This window comes from Trachymyrmex septentrionalis, unplaced genomic scaffold (assembly GCF_001594115.1).
Source record: "Trachymyrmex septentrionalis isolate Tsep2-gDNA-1 unplaced genomic scaffold, Tsep1.0 scaffold8, whole genome shotgun sequence".
NCBI lineage: Eukaryota > Metazoa > Arthropoda > Insecta > Hymenoptera > Formicidae > Trachymyrmex > Trachymyrmex septentrionalis.
Genome location: NW_017305987.1, coordinates 254,972 through 267,098, shown reverse-complemented (window position 1 = coordinate 267,098; position 12,127 = coordinate 254,972). Strand labels below are relative to the sequence as shown.

Here is a 12,127-nt window from a genome sequence, read left to right as displayed (position 1 = left end):
ATATATATATATGTATATATAGAAATGCATAGAGAATAATTAACTAATATTACTTTTTTTATAAATTTATACACAAGATTTCTGCAATAAAAAAAAGAAAGAAAAATACTAATTTTTTTTCGCACACATATAAATAAGAATATAATCTGCTTTTGCAAAATGTACCTGTAGTTCTTTCCTTACAATCACACTTTGTCATCATTTCTTACTACTTTCTTAATCTACTGTATTATTATTATATAAAAGTCCGTAATATTCGTGATACCATGTCATACAATATCATAATTCACACTGTACGTTAGATTAACCAGGACTTGTGTTTGATAAATCATCATTTGTATATTGTAACACAGTAATCTTTCCAGTCTGAAGTATCAAACATGTAATATATAACTTACATGGATGTTTTTAACAATCCTTTCTTTCCGTTGTTATGTGCGATAAGCGAAGGATATCAAGTAGCTTTTTATAGAATTGCAGAGCATCTCGATACGAGAAGTTGGAACCTATGTATGAGCGTGAATAAAATCAACCTTTCCACGTGCCAATGTAATTTTTGCAGTTTGGACAGAAGTGATGAACACTCATGAAAGCATTCATACAATATGGCAGGCATGAGCAAAGGCAGCATCTGAAAAAAAGAGAATATCTATAATAAATACTATTTATGAGAAAATTTATATAATATCGTTATCGTTTGTTTAACATTTGATTTACATATAATAACGTTACGTGTTACAAAAGCACATTTTTCACGCTATAATATGTAATTATATTTTGTGTGTGAGAAATTATATGTACAAATTACAATAATTCAAATTGCAATAATCAATCTGAGAACAATAATTCTATGTTTCAATAATAAATATTCATAAATAAAGGACATTAAAAAGAGGCCGATTTTTCTTCACAAAGGTATAAGTAAAAAGGATAGTAGTTTTTTATAGATTTTAACCTCCTGTGAATACAATGTTAATAAAAAGTTCGGGATCGAGAGGGAACATCTTGAAAACTAAACATAAACATAATACATTTAAAGAAATTTTAATGTTCTTGTTTATTTTTCAAGGTATTCCCCACATGCCACGAACTTTTTAATAATTTTATCTTCAATATCTTATATCCAAGAGATCAAAATCTGCAAAAAAACTATTTCTTTTACTTACATCTTTTTGTGGGCAAAAATCTGCCTTTTTTTTGGAGGATATTAAAAAAGGATTCATTTTTGCCTAAAAGAACATAAATAAAAGAAATTATTGAAATTTCTTTAAAATACGTATCATGTTCATGCTCAATTTTCAAAGTGTTTCCTATCGATTTCGAACTTTTTTTATTAACGTTATCGTATTCAGGTCAAAATTTATTTTAAAAAAACACTATTCCTTATATTTATATCTTTGTGGGCAAAAATCGGCTTTTTAATATCTTCCTTTAGATTTCTATTGCTAAATAATTAAAATTAATAAATTCAAAAGAAAAATATATAAATATACATCATAATCGGAGGAACAAAAAACTTCGTTAAATATAATCGATATATATATATTTATGCAGTAAGCGTAAATTATAAATACATACAAAGTAATTCATCACTTACCCAAGTAAGCAGAGTATGACACAGCAAATGTGAGCACTTGGCTGATGATCCGATATTGTAGTAGTTTTGATATCGGCGTGACATGTTGGACAGGACATTTTCACTGCATTCGGCCCTAGGGCGAGCACTACATGTTGTTGAATGACCCGTACTTGTGTCCGCGGTACGGAATTCGGTTCGGCATTGAAATGTGGTTGCGATGTTGATCGACTTGAACCCGGATAAACTGATGGCATAGGCATTGTCGTTTGATTTGGTGGTTGATTGTCTGAAATTATATAAGATTTACTATCTATCTTACACATCTTCTTTATCATTAATTAAAAAGAATTGACATTAAAAATTTCTATATAAAAGAAATAGATAAAAAATGTATGCTAACAATTGAGTCACAAATTTACAAATAAGAAATAAATTAATTTATTTCAGAAATAAATTAATTTAATTTAATTTTAATTTTAATGAATGTTAGTTCAACATCTTAACACTCGGAACTGTAAGAGCGCTTCGTATTTAACGTTTAGATATTTTTTAATTTTACTATATAAGACTTGGAAATTAAAAATTTCACATTTCAATTTAATTTTATACTATAAAAAAGTTTCAAATCCACTTTGTATCAAGATATCACATACATGGCATGGGCATTTGTATTGGCGCATTTCCTGGAGGATACGGTGTGGGAATAACTGGAGGGTACGTAGGTGCTGCTCCTGTGTTAGCTATGGCTTCCTCGTAAGACGGCGGAGCGGTTGGCAGAGGGGCCGAAGGTTGTACGTTAGTAAAACCCAAGTTCTTCTCCATTTTCTCCTAAAAAAGAACTGAATCCAAAGTTCTGAATCCAAAACAATTATGTCCAAAATGATAATATAGATTAAAATACTAAAAATATATAAACTATTATTTTCAGGTCATAAAAATAAAAAGAATTTCGAATTTTTCATGAGTATATTTTCTCATGAACGTTGTCTTTTAACGTTGTCTCTTTTTAAGTGTTGTCTCTTTTTAAGTTGTTGTCTAGTTTATATAAATATAAATAACAATCTCTCTATTTATTACTAGGCAAATATATATCACGTAATTAAAAAATGTGATATAAAAATAAATAATATAGCTCGGTATTTACATAAATAAATAATTTTATAATGTTATGATTCATATAATTATAATAAATAGAGAAATCAAGAGAATTCATTTCAGGAATTTTTACATGCATCGAGGAAATAATATTAAATAATAGCATATTTTATTTATCATTTATTAAATATCTTTATGTTTACAATAAAATGCCACGAAAGTAAAAAAATATACAATTTATTATGACTTTATCTATAAAAAAAAAAACAAATAAAAGATTATCAAATGTGACTGCCGCCCGTAATTTTTTATAATACACATTAAAATACATTTCCTTTTTTCGCCGCACATAACATTAACGTTGATGCATTCAGATAATTTTCTCGGAAAATTTATAAATAGCTATAGAGATAATATACATATTTCGTAGTATTTTATCATCGATCCTGTGCAGGGCATTCATGCACAAGATCGTAACACAACAATATAACAAGGTCAAATCATAATGAATCAAGGCACGCTTATATATAATTATTGCTAAGTATTATGCTGTTATTATGCTGCTATGAAATGCTATGAAATTTATTATCGAAGACTAACAAATCTTTTCGCGGAATATTTGTAATGTTAAATATCTTAAACATAAAAAAAAAATTATGTTCTTATTACTTAATTGTACTTCTTCTTCCTCTTACATTAGGCCTCTCGCCTGTGTTACACACCTCTCTCATATGCTTATGGTGCGCACGTTAATGATTCAATTGCCACAAACATACGGGATCTACAATTTTAATGCAATTCTAAATGATAGATTTTTTTTGTGAGCAAAGATACTCTCGGAAGATTACCGACCTTTTTCGAAAGGAGACACGAGCGTAAATATTTTGATTCCTACCAGGATCGAATCCGGGACCACTAATATGATAGATTAGTGTGCTGTCTGCCATGCCACGCTCGCGCTAGCCATTTAATTTTACATCACAAAATCTAAATTTCAATGAACCTTAAAATCTAAACATTATTGTCTAATAAGGAATGAAAATCGCGCTTTTAAAAACGTCTTTGTTCGAAGATAATAGCTACTAGTAATTAAGTATCTTTGAGAAAAAAAAAAAGATTCCGCATCTTTTAACAAGAAGAAAGTAAAGTTGCAGCAATTTGACACAATCGTCTGCAAATACAAGTACAGGAGATTCTTGATATTTTCATTTCAAGATCCAGTGGGATTTAAAAAGATATATTACATCAAGAAACTATCTGCGTAATGCATACGAAAAGGTCTGGGAATCGCGGCATGTAATGAGACTCGCAATAACATCTAAATGTAAATAACGAACGGGTACACACACATTTGTGCTGGCGCGCGAATAGAAAGTTGGGCGGATGTTAAGTAATAGAGACACGGTATATATATTTGCCAGCGGAGTCGCACGTAGAAAGCTTAAAATCCCGAACGCATACTGGTACCTCGTAATACTTTGGATGGTTTTTATTATGATATCTTATTTCAAAGCTGATACGTTACTCAAAACCGTGAATGTATTTACGCTGCTGTGCTCGAATAAACATGATTCGTATGTTACATTAATGATATGATAAGCACTGTACATAACGTGTCTCAGAGATTTCCCACCATTTTAGCTGTAAATTTTTAACTTTAGAATAATCATTGACCAAAGTAAATATTTTAACATTTATAAATGCGATACATATTTATAATTAAATTATTTGTAATTAAAGTCAATATTTTAACAGCTAGACATGCGATACATTTAAGATATATATTATTAAATCGAATAACGCTTATGGCAAAGCTTCATAAAGCTTTCTTATATTTGTATTTATTTATTTATTTATGTATAATTATTTCAGAAATTAATTATCTTAAGAGAAACTCTGTTACAAAAGAATACTTGCTTTTTTTCGCGTATTGTATTATTATCGAGCAAAATGTATTGTTTTAATCTCCATTTCCGTGTTATTAATGCTTCCGGCAGGAAAATCATGTAAGTCTATTAGGGAATATAAAATCGGATCTTAAAAGAAGCTTCCATGAAATCATGTTTTTAATTGACAACAGATACAAAGGTACTAAGCCCGTTGTATGAATTTCCTTTCGCTGAAATGATTCCGCGTCGTGATTTCCCCGTAGCTTCTACGATCACACGCTCGGTTCTGTGATCGGATAAGAATAAAACAATAAACTATGAACAATGCGAATATAACGGAATGAATGCTCCCAGTATTTGTTTTAAAATAAGATAATAACGCAAAGTCATATTAACGTTATTATACGATTTATCTGTTTAAATGTCCTTGCAATTGATTTATTTTTACATATTTTCGCCATAAAATTCTATAAAATTATTTACACTATATGTAAATTCTTTTATTCCCAAATTTTCTTTTAAATAATTTCTTGTAAAAATTATGATATTTGTCTTACATTTGGAGTATATAAACAAACATGTAATGTGTTTAATATTTTTGTAAAATTATTCTTCTCTCTCTTTCTCTCTCTCTCTCTCTCTCTCTCACACACACACACACACACACACACACACACACACACACACACACACACACACATTTCCCTTTTATGATTTTTAGAAAACTTTCCTTTAAATTAAATTTTTGTAACTTTTTACAATGTCTGTATTATACATGGAATATTCAAGGATATAAAGCACAAGCGTAACATGGGAAGCTTACCAACAAGCTATGCGATATAACATCACCCTCTTTCTGTTTAACATTGCCGAACAATAACGATTCACTTGAGCTTCACCATGTTACACCATGTCATCTGTCTCTCGTTGGCTGCCATGGTGGACAGCACGCGAGTCTACTTGAGGTCTGTTCGCGTTGCTTACACTCAGAACATCTTCGTTTTCTCCTCTTTTCAACGCCCAAATATGTATCTATCTCATTTTAAGTTCAAAAATTTTTGGAGATTTCAAGCAACGCGAACAGATCTCTGATCTATGCTAGGGAACTCGAATTCGATTCCCAGCAGATCCCAGAAGAAATTTTTACGCGCTCGTAGCTCTTCTTCGACGATATGGCAAACCACCAAAACTATGTTCAGATTACCATGAGTGCCACCCAGATATCACTTGTTATTTACCAAACGTTAAATAAGGATGACATGATACTCGAGAAGTACCCGGGTGAGAATTCGAACACGTCCCAAGAGTTATCTATTGCCAAGAAAACCTCTCAAACTGCTGTTGGAAACCAGCGTTAAATTGTAGGTCCCATATGTCTAATGTGTCCGGTGAATATACCTAATATTCGAATAAATGAATAAAAAAAAAATGAATAAAAACACACATTCGAATACTTCTTTTTTATTCGCCAAAAAACGAATAAATATTTTTTCATTCCATTTGAATGAATATTTCTTGAATATGATTACGAATGTTTTCGTTTCGTATTCACTTTTACTTTGTATTATCTGCACATAGCTTGCAAGCTTGCAAGAGAAAATAGAAATCTATAAAAACAATAGCGATGACACTACGATAACGATTTGCTTCGATAATTCGCGACCTATACAATGGGCATCCTTATTCAATCTATAGGTTAAACAAAGACTTTTTTATTAGGAATAAATAATATATCTCCACCGACTTTAATGTCCACAGACCATAAACGACGCGCCCAAGATATCTTATAAAATATTTATAACATTACTGTGACGTAATCGGAATTATATTGGAATGTGTATGACGCTCTATCAAATAGATATTTATAAATAAAAAAATGTATTGCTTTCTAAAATATACTTTTCAAAATTTCTAAGTTTTCTTCATAAAATCTGAATATTACAATGACAAAAATAAATAAAATTCCTTTTTTTTTACTTAAAGTCATCAAAACGCTGGTTATATAGTTAAGGAGTAACGATTGCTTTTGGAACTTTTTTTTCAGTTTATATTTTGTTTGAATGAATATAAATACGTTAAATATTCATAGGATTTTTGTGAACAAATACTTTTTAAAAAAACCAAAATTTTAAATATATACAATTTTTGGAGCACAATTTTTAATTACATTTTTTTTATGTGAAAATTTTGAATAAATACAATTTTTGAAGCACAATTTTTCATCAGGCACGCTTAATTGACACTACATATATCTTTATACAACCTACGTGTGCAAGTATACGTTTGAGAAGTAGACTTTGAGATGTTATTTCGCCATTGAAATGATATTCAGAAGTATACCTGGCAAACATGCAACGTGTGCATAGCAGACGGTCAAAGCCGGAGGCGATCGAAATCGAGATTTATCGAATTATGCTTGAACATATTACGATAAAATCGCAGCTTCCTGAATATTATACACAGCGTCTTAAAATTCCTCCCCTCTATTGTTCGTTTCTACCAATATAAATTAATTTCAATCTTTTAGCTTACTCTTTATCTTTTTCTATATTCCTAATGGGAATGTAGAAAATAAAAACTTTCTACAATAAACTATTGCCTAAGTTTCAAGTCTTAAGCCGTAAATAACCAATCATATAGTCGATTATTCTTCTCACATTCGACTGTGTGGTTGATCAATTTCTTATGGTTTAAAACTTAGGTAATGATTTATTATAGAAAGTTTGTAAGAATTAAAACTGGAAAAAAGCACATAATTCATATCTAAGGCGATTCCTTTTGTGTCTACCTTTTTTTTAATTGGTTCCTGGATACAAATAATTACATATACACTTCTAGGACATCAAAATTATTTTTGCACGCTGCCGATTAACTCTTTTTATATCCTCTGACTTTTGTATTATATAAAATACTCCAAGTAAAATACTCCAAAACAATTATCTTTAAAAAGTTTAAATAAAAAATATATATACGTGTTATTAATAATTTTGTAGTGTTAAATTAAATTTAATAAGCTTATACTTTGGCTACATTTGGGAAATATGCTGTCAATGCAATTGCGTCATTCTATCTTCATTCTTATCACTCGCTAGAAAATAAGCGACGATAAAATGGCGTAAAATAGCTGACATTCTTCGAACGCAGCAATATATAACCTAAACTTGTTTCAATTTAATTTTTTTTCTTTATAAAACTCTACAAAAATCACTAATAATATGAAATAAAGTGGGAATATAAAGAAAATAAAATGCTTATAAATACCAACACCAGTTTTTCGTGTATAAATTTTTGTTAACTAAATCAATGTAAACGTTTTGAGCCACTTTCAGTACAATAATCGCATATTCTAAATTCTAAATTATAAATTCGCGCATTATGGCAATCACTTAGATCACATATCATCATGTAAATCAAATAATGCAACCAAAGCCAGATCTGTCAGATAATTTAAATTATAGAGATCCAGGAGAAATTCGCAAATAGATATATTTTTTTATGTCATTCATGAGGAAGTTTAGAAAAATATTCAATCTTATATATAAATATACTGGATCTTTATGATTTGAATTATCTGACTTTGTTTACACAGTTTGATTTTCACGATATATCATCTAAGCGACTACCAACTATCACGACATACGCGAATTTATAATTTTGAATATATTATTGTACTATTATCGTACTGAAAATGAATCAAAACCATGAAAGTCAAAAGATTTCCTAAATTAACAACATATTTAGACAGAGCAATTAGAAGTCAACATAAGTAATAAGAAATATTCTATTCTAATAATCTATAGGCCTATTCCTAGAATATGTATGTTATAAGCTAAACTTTTGCACCAGGTGATCTTTCTTCCTTTTCTCTTCAAGAGAAAAAAGAAAAAGAAGAAAGATGAACTAATACAAAAGTTCAGCCAAAAAGAACAGGCCTTATGTCATATTCCAATAACACCTGATAATCTATATCTATGTCATATTCTAATAAAACCAGATATATCAGGTTTTATCAGATTGTGTGACATAAATTATTGAAATAGGATATCTCGAGGGATATATCTCTTATTATATTAGATTGATATATTAAATTGATATCTAAATATATTGTTAATTTATTATATGAAATTATGAGGAGTTCTCACTAATTCTTATGTATAATACATCATTCTTAAGTTATCGGAAGATTTACATTAATTTAGTTAATTAATTAAAATATGTATACGTATGAAAAACTAGTGTTGGTCTTACTTACAATTAGTCTTATAGGTCTTTCATCTCTTTGATCAATAATATACATATACGTTTTATTTAATTTCCTTTTAAATAACTTTTACGAAAATTTTATGATATTTGCATTATGCTCGGAATATTTTAAATATATAATATGCCTATAAATAATACAGATGTGTGTTATAAGACGCTATTAATTTAAAAGAAAATTTGATAAAAGTCATAAAAGGAATAAAGAAGATAAGAATAATTTATATAAAAGTATTAATGACTTATACTCATCCGTTCTGATCTCGTAAACGGTTATCTGGTTTCCCAACGTGAGTCATCGAGATTTTACAATAAAAACTAAAAGTTTAAAAGCTACAAATCTAAATATTTCAATAAAAGTTGAAAATGTTTTTCAACTTTTCGATTTCTTTTTTCCTTATAAAATTCAACCAAATCATTAACAGCAAAAAATATATATTATGTAACAATTATATATTCAAGATAAATGTTGACCGAAAACAAAATTTAACCTTCGCAACAGACAGATAAAATTCCAATTACGAGCATGTGCCGATAAATATTCGTATATAATTCACATATATACGTGCGGCACAAAGACGACACATGCAATTCCTATTCTTATATAATTTATACGAAACAGGAATAATAGGATGTCATTCACGATTAACGCACGAACTCGTGCGTGTCGTGATCGTGATGTTAAACATCGCGGACAAGGTGAGCGACGTTGAGAAAAGGAAACACAGAAAAAAAAAGTCCATCGCGATGAAACGCTTCGTCGAGCTGGTCGATCTCGTAGGAAGAATGTGCAGACGATGCAGAAATGTGTTACTCACCGTGTGTCCTGCAGGCGAATTAAGCAACTGTCTTGACGTAATCGTCGAAACAAATTAGGTTATCGTCTCCTCGACTCGATTGGAGCTCGTCAAATGCGATGACCTGGCGACACTGCGCCGGCGATGGGACACAAGTTAGAGCGTCGCGAAAAATTGTCGAGGGCACGTCACTGCGACTCGCGGCCTTTTACCGTTTACGTGCAGTGCGTGATTCCTCGCGTAACGAAGAACGAGAGCGAAAGGAAAACGCACAACGGAGTACACTGTACACTGCTGACTGCAGTATTATGTACACGAACAAAAGCCGTCACCTTCTTCCGCGATCGGAACGAAACGACGACCAAGTGAGAAACTGATCTCTCGCGGACGTCGAAAGACTTTCAAGCTTTCTATCTTTCGGTAATTCCACGTATTTACCTGCAATCGATGCGCAAATACCGACTGTGATAATAATCGAGATACCAACTGTGGTACCTCCTCCATCATAGTGGCTCCCTCTATGGTTTCCTTCACCATGAATAATGGGAGTGACTCATCTTTCTTCTTTCCGCCATGATGGTAACCATGGCGACCGTTAGTAAACATGTTGCGAAATGTGGAGCGCATTTCGGGTCGTTTGGACTAGACAGTCATAAAAATGTTTAAACAGCAAAACTGTTGCGTTATGCTGAACGCAAAAAAGTAGTCGACGTTACTCATTGAATAAGGATAGTGTCTATTGAGCGCTTCCTGTCCAATGGCTCCTGTTAACTGATATTATAATCGATGATATATATAACTGATAATATATATAAGCAGTATAAACTGCTGTTTTCAACATAAGTAAGTCTGGTAAGTCAATTCTATTAACTAGGATTACGAGTATTATTTGCAATTGGCTTTGTTCCCATATTCACTACTATATTCAATGCTGATCGAGTACAAATGGCGTACTATAGATGTTCAGTATTGGCAGCATATTCAGCAGTGAATATCGCAACACAATAATACTATTATCTTAATTGTCTAAAGTATTATTTATTAGTATTATTTTAAGCAATTGGTAGTATTATATTACAAATTTACAGATAAACTAGATTCAACTCAATAAGCTTTTGTACTTACTGATTAATCAGTTTATTTACTATTTACATTATTTTTTACTTTTTTTTTTTTGGTAGACAATGGACAATATTCATGGCTGTCAAATGAATACTATTCAAGTCTGTTTTTTAAGGAGAGAAGTCTGTTTTTTCAGACTTTTTTTTTATGAGAGATCACTTGTGTAAAAGCATACTATTACCAGATCTACTATGCTGAAACACAGTTTTGTATTATTTTGTATCTGAGCCTGTTGAAACTATTGAATAAAGATTTTGATGATTAAACCATGTTAACCTGTTCTAACTTACCAGGAAGGGACAGGAAGCACTTTATTCACCAGTATCAGACTATTGATCTTCTACCTCAGAGGATCCAAAATGTTCATCTACATTCTATTCTTATATAGGAATCATATCGAAAACAAGTGCTTTTGGAAACTGAAGAATTATTTGCATTACTAATTTGATTTCCGAATTCAATGAAGACAATTTTGATAATAAATTCTATTTAAAGGCGAAGAATTAAAGAAAATTATGATTATAATTAAAGAAAAATTTTAAAAAATTATGCAATTTGCTAATCTTAATTAAAATCATAAATCAATTAACACAGATATAATACAACTTTAACAATTAATTCAAATAATTGCTTAAATACAAAATGATAGACATCACGTGGCTGATAATTGAACTAAAATTACACTTGCCAGCGCTATACAGGGTGGGGCAAAAGTCCCGCTACGATTGCAAAATTGCACGTCTACACAACACAACGATTAAAGCTAAACTGAGCTATACGTCACATAAAAAAATCAAAATGGTAGCGGGACTTTTGCCCCACCCTATACTTATGTACCAAAATCACACGTGCATAGGATATGCAACATCATTTCATCCTTCTTGTCATCAAACGTTAAACAAGGATGAAATGATATAATGATGCATACATCGCAAAGGTATGTTAAGTGGAATATACTCCTAGTGCATATAGAACAAAAAATAGGTTTGAATGTGGTAATTTTATTATTAAAATATTAATATACAATAAAATACACAGAGATACATGAGTAATACACTTCCATACTACAAGTTTGGCAGTAAATACTGAATAAGTACAATTAACATTACAATGAAATATTTAATACATGTAATAGTAGGCAAGGTAGATACACTACACGAATCTGGATGCAATCGCTCTTAGTTTAGTATAATCTCCTTTGCTGTGAATCTGTTCTTTCATTTCTGTTCGGAGTATATGTGGAATAGACACCTGTATTTTTGTACTGTATACTAGAGGTATGCCGTTATCTACGAGTACCAGATTGTTGCTATCAAACTTGGGAACTTTAGGGATCTGTTGGTGTTTCAATCCAACTAATATACTCTTTTTTTTCACCTCTTATT

The 12,127-nt window shown here is 30.7% G+C and overlaps 1 protein-coding gene and 2 long non-coding RNA genes across 5 annotated transcripts in view; 1 reads left to right on the top strand and 2 right to left on the bottom strand.

Moving 5' to 3' along the window:
• Positions 1-228: 228 nt before the first annotated feature.
• LOC108754438 (lipopolysaccharide-induced tumor necrosis factor-alpha factor homolog) lies at positions 229-10,093 on the bottom strand. Of its 2 annotated transcripts, none has more exons than XM_018496710.1 (4): positions 9,642-10,093; positions 2,233-2,418; positions 1,598-1,865; positions 229-631 (listed from the first exon to the last, which is right to left on the bottom strand). In XM_018496710.1, the coding sequence occupies exons 2-4, from the start codon at positions 2,399-2,401 to the stop codon at positions 529-531; spliced, it is 540 nt and encodes a 179-aa protein (XP_018352212.1). In that variant the 5' UTR covers positions 2,402-2,418; positions 9,642-10,093; the 3' UTR covers positions 229-528. The 2 variants fall into 2 exon arrangements, with proteins under 2 accessions (XP_018352212.1, XP_018352211.1); XM_018496709.1 differs by having other exon boundaries at positions 2,233-2,407.
• Positions 10,094-10,234: 141 nt separating this feature from the next.
• On the top strand, positions 10,235-11,008 carry LOC108754456. Of its 2 annotated transcripts, none has more exons than XR_001939707.1 (2): positions 10,235-10,463; positions 10,802-11,008. It is a non-coding gene; the product is annotated as an uncharacterized LOC108754456 (long non-coding RNA). The 2 variants fall into 2 exon arrangements; XR_001939706.1 differs by having other exon boundaries at positions 10,392-10,472.
• Positions 11,009-11,732: 724 nt separating this feature from the next.
• LOC108754434 overlaps positions 11,733-12,127 on the bottom strand; it is a 1,187-nt gene continuing 792 nt past the window's right edge. The window contains exon 3 of the long non-coding RNA XR_001939703.1: positions 11,733-12,119. This is a non-coding gene — a long non-coding RNA (uncharacterized LOC108754434). The remainder of the gene's footprint in view (positions 12,120-12,127) is intronic.

Excerpts from the sequence above, each read along its gene's own strand:
- LOC108754438 (XM_018496710.1), bottom strand. The coding sequence starts at position 2,401 with ATGGAGAAGAACTTGGGTTTTACTAACGTACAACCTTCGGCCCCTCTG. Across the intron at positions 1,866-2,232 it reads AATACAAATGCCCATGCCAT|ACAATCAACCACCAAATCAA; the intron begins GTATGTGATATC and ends ATATAATTTCAG. Across the intron at positions 632-1,597 it reads GTCATACTCTGCTTACTTGG|ATGCTGCCTTTGCTCATGCC; the intron begins GTAAGTGATGAA and ends TCTTTTTTTCAG.